Source organism: Pipistrellus kuhlii, unplaced genomic scaffold, assembly GCF_014108245.1.
Source record: "Pipistrellus kuhlii isolate mPipKuh1 unplaced genomic scaffold, mPipKuh1.p scaffold_m20_p_8, whole genome shotgun sequence".
NCBI classification, from domain to species: Eukaryota; Metazoa; Chordata; class Mammalia; order Chiroptera; family Vespertilionidae; genus Pipistrellus; species Pipistrellus kuhlii.
In genome coordinates this window covers 34,153,562-34,167,895 of record NW_023425584.1, presented here as the reverse complement: position 1 = coordinate 34,167,895, position 14,334 = coordinate 34,153,562, and the positions used below count along the sequence as shown (strand labels likewise).

The 14,334-nt window shown below is 60.2% G+C and overlaps 1 protein-coding gene across 2 annotated transcripts; it reads left to right on the top strand.

Annotated features, from left to right (window-relative positions):
- Positions 1-385: 385 nt before the first annotated feature.
- DBN1 (drebrin 1) lies at positions 386-13,781 on the top strand. Of its 2 annotated transcripts, XM_036423244.2 has the most exons (15): positions 386-626; positions 5,100-5,155; positions 5,793-5,905; positions 6,053-6,127; positions 6,220-6,366; positions 6,505-6,582; positions 6,856-7,007; positions 7,100-7,163; positions 9,965-10,024; positions 10,113-10,236; positions 10,943-11,080; positions 11,412-11,582; positions 11,987-12,666; positions 12,962-13,064; positions 13,191-13,781. In XM_036423244.2, exons 1-15 carry the CDS (start codon positions 541-543, stop codon positions 13,259-13,261), a joined length of 2,118 nt encoding a protein of 705 aa, XP_036279137.1. In that variant the 5' UTR covers positions 386-540; the 3' UTR covers positions 13,262-13,781. The 2 variants fall into 2 exon arrangements, with proteins under 2 accessions (XP_036279137.1, XP_036279139.1); XM_036423246.2 differs by lacking the exon at positions 10,943-11,080 and having other exon boundaries at positions 388-626.
- The last annotated feature ends 553 nt before the right edge of the window (positions 13,782-14,334 follow it).

Here is a 14,334-nt window from a genome sequence, read left to right as displayed (position 1 = left end):
CCAGGGATGGGGATGAAGCCCGGATACAGATAAATTAAGCAAGGGCTGAGGCTGGCGGGATTGAAGTGAAGAGGGTTTGGGGTTGGACTGGGAGCTGATAAGAAGAATGAAACTGAGTCGGTGAGGTTGGGGCCGGGGCCGGGTTTGGGGTTGAGGAGGAGGCTGAGCACCTAGGCTGGGGCCCCTGTAGGTGAGGGTTTGGGACGCCGGCGGGACAGGCCTTGAGAACCGGGGGACCGAGCTGCGTGGGAGAAAGGGCGCTGGCTGAGGGGCGCGGGGGCGCCCGGGGCAGGCCGGGAAGGGGGGGCGGGCCTCCCCCGGGGCCGGGCCGGGGCGGCGCTAGGACCGAGGCGGAGGGACGAGCCGGGCGGAGCCAGCGCCCCCCGCCCCCCGCCGGCCGGCTCCCTTCCCCCGGCCGCTGGCTCTCCGCTCGCAGCGCTGCAGAGGCTCCGAGGCGGCGGCGGCTCCCTCCTCCCCTCCCTCCTCCTCCTCCGTCTGTCCGTCTGTGCATCCGCCGTTCGGCCCGGTCCGCCCCGCAGCATGGCCGGCGTCAGCTTCAGCGGCCACCGCCTGGAGCTGCTGGCGGCGTACGAGGAGGTGATCCGCGAGGAGAGCGCGGCCGACTGGTGAGCCCCCCGCCCCCGCCGGCCCTTTGTCCCCGCCGCCGCGCCTTTGTCTCCATCTGCCCGCCACTCGGCTGCGGGGGGTGGGGGGACCCCGAGATGGTGCGGCGGCCCGGAGGGGGGACCGCAGGGGGTGCCTTTGTGCGCCGGGGGAGGGGCCGGGGTCCCGCTGGGCGCTGCCGCCCGGAGCGATGGGGAGAGGGGGCCGGACGCGGCCGGGGGCGCGCGGGGTCCGGTCGTGTGGCCCGGGCTCGGGGCCCTGCAGGAGCCCATCCCCCGGCCCGGGCCCCGGGGACAGGTGTGCACAGGCCGGCCAAGGGCACCTTCGCTACCTCGGAGCGGGCACGGGCCGGGCCGGGCCGGGCGGGGCGGGGCGGGGACCCAGCTAGCGGAGCTCGGCCGGCCGGACGGCCGCGGCACAAAGGAACGCCGGGCGGGGGAGGAGCGGGGAGGGCCAGGGGCCGGCGCCCCGCCCACCGGGGGGGCCTCCCGGAGGAGTTGGGGTGTGATGGAAAGAGGTTCATTGCCACATGGCAACAGCCCGGGGACTCCTGTTCTTCCCCGGGGCCGCGGGGGAGGAGGCAGGGGCGACGGGGATTTCAGGGACTGGGCGGCTGGACTGGGAGACGCCGAGGGGGCCGGACTGCCCGCCCCGAGGGCCGCCTGGGGACCCCGGGAGGAAGCCCCCGGTCGCTCAGGCCTGGGGGGAGCCCCCAGGAAGGGGTGAAGAGCTGAGCAGATCTGCTGAACCCTCGGCCACATCGCCAGTGCAAGGGGCTCCCAGCTCCCTGGTGGGGGAGGAGCTGGCGTGCCCTCCTTCCCTTCCACAGCTATTGTCTCCCCGTGAGCTGGGAGGGTGGACCACCTGCCTGGGGCTGGGCTCCTCAGGGTGGTGAGCAAGCCAAGGGGTTCCACACTGCCCCATTCAGGAACCATTCACCCCCAAAATACTCATTCTATTCCCAGACCTCTACTCCCGCTGGCAGGCAGGATACCAAGGCACAGGGGGAGGGCAGGCCCGAGGGACCTCCCCTGGCTGGCCTTCCCCAAGTAGGGAGGGCATTCCGGTAGGAATAGTGACCTGAGGGCTGGAGGAGGGGACCGGTGGCCAGGCGTCCCTGCCATGATGCTGCAGCACTGGCGGGTGGCCAGGCCTGCCTGGCGAGATGGACTCGGGAGACAAGCTCCCATGTTCTGCAGGTCAGTCATAGGAGAGGCCAGCCCGCTGTCCCAGCCCTGCTCCTGGGGGCTGAGATCATGGGAAGAGTTCAGGGCAAGGGGCCAGCGTGGCCGGGTGGAGGAGGTGGCCTTGGGATACGATGGGCCCTGCCTGGGAAGGGGCGTGGTCCATCTCAGAATGCCCCCCTCGCCCTCCGTCTAGGGGTACCGTCTACCACCCTATCACTGCCCCTAACTTCCCAAAAGCAGAACTCCGGAGGCCACTGCTGGCCCACCTCCTGCTCAGCAGAGCCCTGGGCTCCCATCCCCGAGCAGGATCCATGTGGCCAAAACTAGTTATTCATCACTGGCATGCGTCACTTCCCATCTGGGTTTTGTGTGGGACACACAGATGCACACATGTACCCTTGCCTGTGCACACATTTGCTCACTCCCCAGGGCCGAGATGGCGTTTTGTAAAAAGGGGTGAAGATGACATTCTGCAGTGGGGGCCCTGAGCTGGGGCTACAGTGGGGTCTCAGGACTCGGGAGCGGACCCTGTTCTCAGAGGCTGGAGGAAGGTGTCTTGGGTGAGATTGCTGCCTGGGTAAAGGGGGCTTGTCCTCCTTCTCCCTCGCCTTTGAAATGGACCACTGCCCAGCCACGGGGAGGGGGGCCTCAGGAAGAGCCAGGGTTGCCCTGGATGTGACATGACTCGGGGTGACCGCACAAGAACTCCTTCCTCTCTGGTCCTCTTGAAAATAAGAAGGGGGCCCCTGGCTAGTGTGGCTGAGCTGGTTGAGTGTCTTCCCGTCACCGATTCACCATTGGGGCACATGCCCCGTGGCAGGCGCCATCCCCAGCAGGGGGGAGGCTGCCATCTATGTTCCACTCTCCCATCAATGTTTCTCTCCCTCTCCCTTCCTCTCTCTCTCACATCAATAAACACTTTAAAAATAATAATAAGAAGAAACGAAGAAGAGGGGATTGGCTCCGCCATCCCTGGGACCTCCAGGGCTCTTCCATCTCTCACATCTGAGCCTGCGATTGTCCGGAGGGCTCTCCCTGCCCTCCGCCTTGGGCCTCAGCTGACCCCTTGGAGCTGTCATATGCCAGCTCCTACCTCTTCCAGTTTCTCTGGTCTAGATGGTTTCTCAGAGTTTGCGTCGATATTACAAATGCCTACTGGTGCTGCTGTATGCTGGATCCTGAACCCAGAGGGGGAAGTGTGTTGGCTGACTGAGTCAGATGTCCGCCTTCACGAAGCTTAGGCTCACGGCAGTGTCTGTCACCAGGGCCTGGAGCTGGTGACATGGAGTCCCGGTTCCCTCACTCCTGGTTCCTTGTGCTGCCCAGGCCCAGGCTGCCTCTGCTGTGTTTGAGAAGCACTGGGTCGGTGAGATCCGGGGTGGGCCGGTGCCTCTTCCCCTCCCTGCTGGGATGGCGTCAGTGGTGTGGGGAGGCACACAGCTTCCTGGAGGTCTGGCATCAGGACCCTGAGGGATTTCTGCCGAGCGTGGCGTGGGGTGGAGAAACAGACCTCGCTCTTCTGCGAAGGGAACCACATACACAGAGTCTCAAGAGTGGGACATATTCAAAGCTGTGCTCGGCATCAGGGAGCCATCCAGGTTAACCCAGCGGGGAGGGCGGGTGGGGAGAGCTCAGGACCGAAGGCTCTTGGGAGTTAGCTATGGTTTCTGCCTGGTCAGGGCTGTGGCCGGAGTCAGAAAGATGCCGGGAAGTAGGTCGGCACGGACTGAGGGTGGAAAGGGCAGGGCAGGCGTCCCTGGGAGGAGCGAGGGCCCCCAGAGCCTTCGAGAGGCCGAGATTCACCCCTGGGACATGTGCAGCCTAAGGCAGTGTCTGGGAACCAGGGTCTCAGAGTGCGGCCTCAGTTTCTCATCTCGGGATTGGGAAGGACAGATCCTGCTTCTCTGAGGGCCCTTTGTTCCCAGTGGTGGGCGAGGGCAGCCGGACAGGTGGTGGGACAGCTGTTCGGGGGAAGCAGCTGCCAGCAATGGGGCCCGGGCAACAGTTGGGCCAAGAGCTTCCCCCCTCACAGTCCACCTGTGTCCCTTTCAGGAGGGAGGGTCCTGGGAACCGGGGTGTGTGTGTGTGTGTGTGTGTGTGTGTGTCCTTAGCAGTGACTTGTGCTGACCTCGTGGGGCTAGGCCAGGCCCTCCTTTTTGCTCTCCTGCTTCCTCCCTCTCTCCCCTCTTTTTCTTTCCCTTCCCTTCCTCTCTCCTTCCTTTCCTCTTTATCCCTTTCTTCTTGTCTTCTCTTTCTTCCTCTCTCCCTGCTTTTCCCACCGACTCTCCCTTTCTCTTGTCCGGACCCCTTGTGCTCCCACCACCCCTCCTAGTCTTGGCAATAGGGAAATGGGGAGGGGACTGAGCCCTCTGGAGCCCCTGGAACAAGGCCTTCCTTCCTGGCCCCAGGCCTGTTCTCCCAAAGGGATCCTCAGAAACAGACATCTCCGCCTCCCCTTCTGTGAAATGGATGCTGTGCCACTGCCACTTGGGGCGAAAAAGCTAGGAAGGAGGAAAAAAGCGAGGAAGGCTGCTAAGTCAGCTTTCTGGTGAAGCTAAGGCTAAAGAAAGGCTGGCGGTCCCAGGAGGCCAGGGCCTCCGCCGCGCAGAGGGGGCAGAGGGGGCCGAGGAGCTGGAGGACCAGGAGAGTAAGAGCAACCAGGGTCCACAGTCTGGGCAAGAGCGACCTGGGCTACCTCACCCACATCTCAGCGAGACAGAGATTAAGGCTGAGGGTGTGTCCCTGGGGTCCTTTGTGTTCAGGAGTCTGCAGTTGGAGTGGGCCAGTCATGTGCCAGTCGCTGGGTTGCCATGGTTACCAGGGGATGCCCTGATCAGAGTGAGCACCAGGTTCTTTCTCCTCCCCTTTCCCTGCTGTGAGGGGAGGGGCGATGGGTACCGAGACACGCCTGGCAACAGCCAATGGGCGATGAGGAGCGTGGTAGCCAGGGAACAGTAACCAAGGAACCATCGCCTTGGAATCTCCGAGCACACCCGCTTGCTGAGTTGTAGGCTGCCAGGACCAGAGCTCCCAGGACATGGACAGTGATTTCTACCCGAACCCCATTGTTTATTCCCCACCTAACCCAGGCGTCCCTCTACCCGGTCTCAGGGCTTCCCCCTCCAGAAATAGTTCCTGGCCCTATTGTCAGGCAGTGAGGGCTGGGGCAGAGCCCCCTTCCTGTCCTGCCCCCTCTGTGTCCCTCCTCCTCCTCCCTAGAGCTGTCCCCACCCAAAATTGGCAGCCTGGGCCTTGACAGTTCTAAGAATCACCACTCCCTCTCCCCAGGGCGCTGTACACATATGAGGATGGCTCAGATGACCTCAAGCTTGCAGCATCAGGAGGTAAGAATTCCAGCCATTCCTTTGTCTTCTCTCAGCCCTTCCTCCCCGCTCCTCTGCTTGTTTTCTTCCCCACCCGCTGGGCTGTAGGTCCCCTGGCTCCTGGGCACCTCCTTGCCTGCGTCCAGCAGACCCTCACTTGTCTGGCAGGTGTCCTTCCTGATCATCCCTAAGCTCCGGGGGGTGAGATGGGGGGGGGAGGGAGCCTTGATTCCTATTTGATGTTGAGAAGGCAGCCTCAGCGAGGAGAGTCACACAGCCCACATCACACCGCTGTGGGGCGGGGGCCTGTGGGGATGGCCCAGTTCTCCCTCACTTTCTCTAGAGCCCAAAGGCTTTCTTGTACCTCCCCGGGCACCAGTGTGTCATGAGGATGTGTGAAGAACAAGCATTCCCTCAGTCCTACCCCAAATCAGGCCCTGAGGATTCAAAGGCAAAGCTGGTGCCTGCCTGCCACTTTTTCTCGCACCAGCACAGAACTTGGGGCCTCCAGGTTGGTGGGGGGAGGGTGAGGGTGGAGAGAAGTGGGGGAGGGGGGCAGTGCCTGCAGAGCCCACAATGGAGTCTTTCCTTTGGGTTCCAGGCCCGCTGTGGGTAAGGGTTAGGAGAAGGGAGTCCTGATGCCTCCTAATTCCTCCAGACGGGGGCTTGCAGGAACTCTCAGGCCACTTTGAAAACCAGAAGGTGATGTACGGCTTCTGCAGCGTCAAGGACTCCCAGGCTGCGCTGCCGAAATACGTGCTCATCAACTGGGTATGCAGCTGCGGGCTGGGCAGGGAGCTGAGACCCACAACAGTTACCCTCCGCCTCGGACACCTCCGGAGAGAACCCCCACTGTACCAGGCCCTTCTTATCCTTTCCTGTCCTCGCTCAACCCCCTCTGTGCTGGGTGCTTTGCAGGTTGGTGAAGATGTGCCTGATGCCCGAAAATGTGCTTGTGCCAGCCACGTGGCCAAGGTGGCTGAATTCTTCCAGGTGCGAGCGGGGGTGGGACCAGCCGCCCAGGGTCTGTGTGCTGACGGAGGTGGGGGGGAGCCGTGCTGCCTAAACACACCTTCTTGCCGCAGGGCGTCGATGTGATTGTGAACGCCAGCAGCGTGGAAGACATAGATGCGGGCGCCATTGGGCAGCGGCTCTCCAACGGCCTGGCCCGGCTCTCCAGCCCCGTGCTGCACCGGCTGCGGCTGCGCGAGGATGAGAATGCCGAGCCGGTGGTCAGTGTGCCCGAGGCCAGCTGGCCCTGCCCAGGGCTCTCCCACCCCCGCCCTCTCCGTCCTCAGCCTTTCCCGGTAGGACCTCCAGGAGCACCCGGCCTGCTCTCGGGGCTCATACCAGGCCGTTTGACCCTGCAGGGCACCACCTACCAGAAGACGGACGCCGCTGTGGAGATGAAGCGGATTAACCGCGAGCAGTTCTGGGAGCAGGCTAAGGTGTGGACCCCGACCCCAGCCTGCAGGCTGAGCTGACCTGACCCCATGGAGTAGCTCTAGGATTCTCTCCTCAAGTCCCTCCCTCAAGAGTGTGTCCCATCCCGGGTCCCCGCCCCCCAGCTGAAAGAGTGAGGCTTATGCCCAGAGGACTCAGGTCTTCTCAGAACCCATACCTCACCAGCCCTGGGTTAGGATGGCCTGGTGGGACGGGTCCCCAGGCTCAGGGGTCCCCAGGCTCAGGGCCTATACTCTGCCTTGCATGGGTGGTTGCAGAAGGAGGAAGAGCTGAGGAAGGAGGAGGAGCGGAAGAAGGCCCTGGATGAGAGACTCAGGTTTGAGCAAGAGCGGATGGAGCAGGAGCGGCAAGAGCAGGAGGAGCGGGAACGGCGCTACAGAGAGAGGGAACAGCAGATCGAAGAGCACAGGTGTGCCCGGCCCCGCCCCTCCGCAGGCCCCAGGCCGGTCCCCGGGGGCCTCCGTGAGGTGCAGGCCCACTTACGCTCACTTATCCTTTCAGGAGGAAACAGCAGACTCTAGAAGCTGAGGAGGCCAAGAGGCGGTTAAACGAGCAGTCTATCTTCGTAAGTTCTTAACCCGGGCTTCCAGTCTCCTGGTTAGGGAAATGTGGGTGGTCCCTGTGCTCCTGGGCCTCTTGGGGAGATCAGTGGCTTCTGGGTACTGCTCCTTGGGGTGCCATGAAGTGTCAGGTCTGCCACTCAATCACGTGGGATCTGGCCCCTGGCTACGTGAAACTTGGAGAAGCTTCTCCTTTAGACTGAAAGAGGAAAATCTATCTTGATCCAGACCCTCACTGACCAGGCTCCCTTGTCCCCTCCCAGCAAGGCTTGAGGGGCTCAGATGGATTAGACATGCTTTCTGCACTTGGGGCTGCAGACCTGGTCCCCACAACACTAGTGCTGAAGAGCCACACAAATGAACCTGGCTGGTGCTCTGAGCATCTAATACCCTGTGTGTGTAGTGTCTCCTTCAGGGAGGCTGTCTGAACCTTCAAACATTCGGGTGTCCCATGGGGCCTGTGGATTGGCCCTTTGAAAAGCCTCATGCTTTGAATTCAGGTCATTCAGTGGTGAGATATAGTTCAGGGCGGGAGGTGGGTGGTACTTGTCTGGATTGGGACTATGATGGGCAGATCCATTGGGCCTTGGGGACCCGAAGGAGCTTCAGGGCCACATCCACAGGAGATGAGGAGGGAGGGGGCAGGACCACCTGCAGGCATTGGCATTAAGTGGCTATCCTATGCTACCAACCCCACCAGCCTCTGGATGTAAGCTCCAGCCTCATTCAACAAGCCCTTGCCACCACCTGCCTGTGCCAGGTGTTAAAGAATATGGTGATGAAGATGAACAAGATGAAATGAACCAGATATTTTATTTTTAATTGTGTCAAAATACACATAACAGGACATGTAACATCTTAGCCGATTTCAAATGTACAGCTTAGTGGCATTAAATACATTTACGTTGTACAAGCATCACTACAGTTTATCTCCAGAATTTTTGTCATTAAACACCAAGTCCCCATTCTCCCCTCCCCCTAGCCCCTAGCAGTCTACTTTGTCTCCATGAATTTGACTTTTCTAGGTATCTCACATGAGTGGAATCATACAGAATTTTTCCTTTGGTGACTGACTGACTTCACTCAATATAATTTCAAGGTTCATCCATGTGTCAGGATGTCTCCTTCCTTTTTAAGGCTAATGCCATCCCACTGTATCTATATACCACATTAGTTTGTCCATTCAGAGCAAGGGCTTTTATGAAAAAGCTTTTTATAGGAAATTTCACACACACAAAGTAGGGAGAATAGTATAGGCTTCCCTCTGAGCTGATCTTGCACTAATTATCAACATTTCAGGCAAAACCTTAAGGAACTTGCACCTTTATAGTCCCATCTGACCCTTCACCTGTGGCTCGTGTGACAGTGACCTTACGAGTTCAGGTCCTCTAAGGAAGATCCCATGTGAGGAACTTCGGAATTTAGAACTATGAAATGCTTCCTCTCCTAATAAATCTTTTCTGAGTTCCCTTTATGCCTGAGCTTAAGATGCTCAGGCACAGCAGCATCTTCTTCCTACCCACAGCCCTAACTTGTTTCAGTGTTTTTCCACATCGTTGGTAGGTGGTAAACCAAGTCTGGTCTTTTATTTTTTCCCTCTTTTTTTTTTTTTTTTTTTTTCTAAATGAAGCAGAGGAACCTAGGGAGATTATACTAGGCAGGGACAGAGTCTGAAAAAGCTGGTTGGATGTCCATTCTGGGAAGGCCGGGAGACTGACTGGAGCCCAGTGGCAGCAGGAGGATTTGGGAAAAATAGAGCAAGGTCAGAAGAGTCCAGACTTCATTCTGGAAGACACGAAGTTGTTGCAGTGACAGCCCTCTTGAAGGGGGACACTTTGAAGGGCATTCTCCTAATGCACCCGATAGCTTATGCGTGTGCTCAAAAACAGGAGCCCCATTACTGCCGTACCTGCACCTTTTTGTCCCCCCTCAGTCCTTCCTGCCTCCTTTGCCATGGGAGCAGCAGGGGACACTGTTAAGAGGCTTTGGTGTTGTGAATTCAACTGAGCAAACGCCAACTCAACCTCATGCTGGCTACACAGAGAGACCTGAGTTCTCATCCTGTGTCACCCACCAAGGGGAGGGGACTTGACCCCAGAAACAGGAGGTTTCTGACACAGTGTAGCCTGTGGTGTGTGCTTAGAACACGTTGGGGACCCAGAGAAGGAAAGGACCTGGATGGGCGAGGGACCTCTTCCCCAGGAGGCGGTGCCCCAGCCGAGGCCAGGAGCAGGAAGAGTTGGAGCTGGGGTGGGGGCTGGGCGTTTGAGGAGAGAGAGGTTCATCTCCCATACCAAGTGGTAAATGGCGTGCATGTTCCAGGGATGAAAACTATTATGTCATGCTGATAACTAGATCTATATCTCAGGGTGTGTGGGGTTGTTGGGGAGGTGACAGGGGTGAGGTCAGGCAGCAGGAGGGGAATGTGGGCCAAGTCGGGGTGGAGGGAGGTTAATGAGGAAAGCTCAGTCATGATGCTGAAATTCAGGCAGGGCTATTGGCTAGATCCTGGGGTTAGGAGGTTTATGAAAAGTTGGCTGCAAAGCAGGGAGTGCTCCTGGAAGACTGGGGATCTGGGGAGAAGGAGCAGGAGGAGCTGAGCTGGGTGCCCAGACACCTGTCCAGGCTGGAGATGAGGTGGCTGAGGGCCTTGTGGATGGAGAGAAGGAGCTGTGTGATGGTGGGAAAGGGAGCAGAGGTGCCACCTGCAAGTCTCTTCCTGCCAGATTAGGGAGGAAACATGGGGCTGTAAAGAAGCAAGAGCTCCTGGTGGGGGTGCCCAGGACACTGTCTCTTTCTTTCCTAGGGTGACCGGAGGGATGAAGAGGAAGAGACCCAGATGAAGAAGTCAGAATCGGAGGTAGAGGTGAGAGTTGGGGGACAGGGCAGCTGAGTCCAACAGGGACTGCCTCAGCCTGGCCAGCCTGACTCCGATCCTTCTCTTGTGCCCCCAGGAGGCAGCGGCCATCATTGCCCAGCGGCCTGACAACCCACGGGAGTTCTTCAAGCAGCAGGAACGAGTCGCATCGGCCTCTGTGGGCAGCTGCGATGTGCCCTCGCCCTTCAATCATAGGCCAGGTAGTCCCAGGTCCCGCCCCCTCCTGACCCCCACTCGGGTTTTGCCCTGAGCCTCTTTGACCCCATGTTTTGGAAGAGAAGCCTTGCCCAAGGACCCTGGGAGAAGGCAAGGTGGCTCGTCAAGCGTGCTCCCGCCCACTGCCTCCCAGGTGGCAGCACTGAGAAGGCTGGGGAGGAGATGGTCAATGTTGGGCTTTGGCTGAGCAGCGGGCAGTGCAAGAGGCCCATCTAGGCAGCTCTGGCATGGGCTAAGGCACGCCCCTGGGCGTAGGCAGCGGCCCTGCTGGGGTGGAAGCAGGTCCTGCCTGAGGGCTGTGGTGCATGTGAGGCAGCCCTGGAGCCTGCACCCCGCTTCCCCGTCAGGGTTCTCACTGTAGCTTCTGCCTCCCCAGAAGCACCCTGCTGCTCCCTGTCTGCTGGGCGGAGTGTTTGCCCCTGTGTGTGCTTGGCCTGTGCAGGGGCTTCAGGGGTGGGGCAGGCTGTCCGTGGCTGTGTGTTTCGCAGAGGCTGGCTCCTTGCTTTTCGTGGCTGGTGCTGGAGGCTGTAGCCCAGCTTGGCTGATTGTGTGCCCTGGCCAAAGGCAGCTTGGAAATCCTGGGCCAGCTCTGGGGGTGGGTGAGGCCTTGGGGCGGGGGTGGGGGAGACTGACCCTCTCTTGTCCTCTGTCTCTCTCTCTCTCTCTCTCTCTGTCTGTCTCTCTCGGCAGGTCGTCCGTACTGCCCTTTCATAAAGGCATCGGACAGTGGGCCTTCCTCCTCCTCCTCTTCCTCCTCTTCCCCTCCACGGACTCCCTTTCCCTATATCACCTGTCACCGCACCCCAAACCTCTCTTCCTCCCTCCCATGTAGGTAGCAGCCCCAGGCCTCGGCAGGGGGGTAAGAGGGGCCCCTCTTCCCAGCAGCACCCCTGCCCTTACTCCCCAGCCTGACCACTGATCTCTGGTGCTTGCCCCGGAGCAGGTACTGCCTGCCTCTTTTCCCTGACCCTGAAGGGGCACTGACCCCAGGGGCCTGGCTTACAGGGTCTGGAGTTGTGGCCTGGACCCTGGGGAGCCTGGGGAGCTCCCAGCCCCGACCCAGACTCCAGAGAAGAGATGCTGGCCAGGCCCTGAGGTGTACAGTCCTGGTCCCACCTGGCTTCTTGGCCCTCACTAACCTTGGGGGTTTGTTCCACAGGCGGCCACCTGGACAGTCACCGGAGGATGGCACCCACCCCCATCCCCACCCGGAGCCCCTCCGACTCCAGCACAGCCTCCACCCCGGTCTCTGAGCAGATCGAGCGGGCGCTGGATGAGGTCACGTCCTCCCAGCCTCCTCCTCCACCGCCACCACCTCCACAAACCCAAGGTAAGTGAGGGGCCCTCGCTGTACCACGCCTCTCACCAGTCCCCATGCTGAACAACCCAGGCGGCCACGGTAACAACTCCCCAGGCACCTGGGCCACCCACCACCCAAACTGCACTGCCCTGGAGGTGGCTGTGGCAGGGAGCAGCCCTGGTGTGGCAGTCAGATCTACCCTCCTAGCCTCAGTGTCTCTCCATGGAGGAGGACACAGGCCTTGCAGACACTAGGCCAAGGGGCAGCAGGGCCCGGTGGGTGCTGGAGGGTACTCTGCATGGAGCTATTCATGGAGGCCTTCTTTCCAGGAGGGCGTCAGATTTTCAGTGCATGACAGGGTAGGTATTGTGCCTGTCCGTGGCCTTCGCCGGTGGAGCTGGTCACATCTGTCTCCTCCATTTGTTCTGTAACAGAGACCCAGGAGCCTGGCCCCGGCCTGGAGGGCGAAGGGAGCAGCAAGGAGGCCAGAGCCGCAGCCCCCGAGGCCTGGGCTGGCCCCGTGGAGGAGGCCCCGCAGGCACGGGAGCCTCCCCAGGGGCAAGGCAGCCCCATAGAGGACTTTATGTTCATGGGGGCCCCTGAGCAGGGTGTCCTGGCTGCCCCTCTAGAGCCTGCCGTAGCCAACACCGCAGCCGACACCCTGGCAGCTGCTGCCATTGAAACCGATGACGTTGCTGCTGCTGACACCGCTGTTGCCAACACTGTCGCCCCTGCCACTGCCAGCCTCATTGACCTATGGCCTGACAACGGGGATGGCGCCTCCGCACCCCCGGCTGAGCCTGGGGCTCCCTCAGCACCCTCAGGTGCTGAGGTCACTCTGGCGGAGGTGTCCCTGCTGGATGAGGGTGCTCAGGAGCCACTGCCACCAGCAGGTGAAGTCTGTGCCAGTCTCCTCAATTTTGATGAGCTGCCTGAGCCACCAGCCACCTTCTGTGACCCAGAAGAGGAAGTAGAAGGGGAGCCCCTGGCTGCCCCCCAGGCCCCTACTCCACCCTCTGCTGTAGAGGAGCTGGATCAGGAGCCGCAGCCGGAGCCCGAGCCGGAGCCCCACCTGCTGACCAATGGCGAGACCACCCAGAAGGAGGGGACTCAGGTAGGGCAGGGCATCCTGGTGGTTGGAAGTCAGGGCTTGAGAAGGGGGCTGACCCTGAGTGTTTTAGGCTTGCAACAGTACCCCCTTTCTCTGTGACCCACATTTATTAGGGGGAAGCTGTTTTCCATTCCCCTTCCCTGGGCCAGCTCTGCTTTTGTTACTGAGTCAGGTGTCTGTTTTCTTGGCCACCGCGGTGGAATCACTGGTTGCTGGAGAAACTGCCTCTGGCCTGGCAGGTGAGCCCTAGCCTTGCAGGGTGAGGCCACATATAATAACCTGCTGCTTTCCTCTGCAGGCCAGTGAGGGGTACTTCAGCCAATCACAGGAGGAGGAGTTCGCCCAATCAGAAGATCTGTGTGCAAAGGCTCCGCCTCCTGTGTTCTACAATAAGCCTCCAGGTAGTGCAGTGTGGGTGTGGGTGATGGGTCAGAATTAGGGTGGGTTTACGTGTGGGCAGGCACAGTTCCCAGGGGGATACATCCGCTGGCCATTTCCTTACCTGCCCTCTTTTTCCATCGCCACAGAAATTGACATCACCTGCTGGGATGCAGACCCAGTCCCGGAAGCGGAGGAGGGCTTCGAGGGCGGCGATTAGCAGTGGCGCCCACCCTCAGGCTGTCCTTGCCACGAGCATCCACCTGCGCTGGCCTCTGCCCGGATGGCCCGCCGCGCCTGAACTCCAAGACGCTCCGCCTGGCACCCACTCCAGATTCTGGCCCTGACCGGGGACTTGGCCGCCTCCCTGCCCACAGGGCCTGACTTTTACAGCTTTTCTTTCCTTTTTTTAAAAAAAGAGTTGATAGGAGACTTGTACAGTTGACTGGTTTTCCTCCCGTTGGTAGTTGAGATGTTGTTGCAAATTCCATCCCTCCCCCACCCGGTCCGGATTGTAGCGCTTAGCCCTCCCTGTGCTCACTCAGATGGCCAGGGTGGAGGCCTCACCCTGTGTGGGGCCCGGTGAGGGGGAGCTCTGGTGGGAAAAGGCCCTCCACTTTTCCTAGTTTTATGTTTCTTGGAAAAAAATCACTTTGTATTCTTTGTCCAGGGCTTCAGATATTTTGCACGAAATTTGAAAACATGGCAATAAATGGCTCTCGGGCTCTGGCTCCCTGGGACCCCCTCCCTGCCCGTCTCTTGACCTCTGCCCACCTGGGCCCTAAGGAAGTAGCAGGCCCAGCTGGGGCAGCTCAGCTTCCCAGCCCTTTCCTGCCCCCTCCTGCTGGGCGGGTCCCAGGCTGGAGGCCTTAGGCCCATTCAGGTCAGGGCTATGGGTGGGGCCCAGGGCGTGGGTGGCCCCTCCCCAACTCCCTTCTTTGCTTGGGTCCCTTTTTCACATTCAGTAACTGTTTTTTGGAAAGCACAAACTTCTGTAACGGGTCGTGCTCATGTCTGTTAATAAAGAAATCCAGATCCCTCTGGGCCTGCTGCTGGGCCGCCTGCCCTTGACCCCTTTTCCCCAACTTTCCCCACCTCTAAGGCCACAGGGGCACCTAACCGTGGTTTCATGGGCAGGGAAGATGGAGTCTGAGGCTCTTGGGGGAAGCAGGCTGACCTCAGGTTTAGTTCTGCATCCTCGGGCCACTTAGCTGAAAAGCGCACTCAGCTTTCCTCCTGCCGAGGCCCAGGCACACCTGGCCACCAGAGCTTTGCACGCAAGCAGTGGGTGTC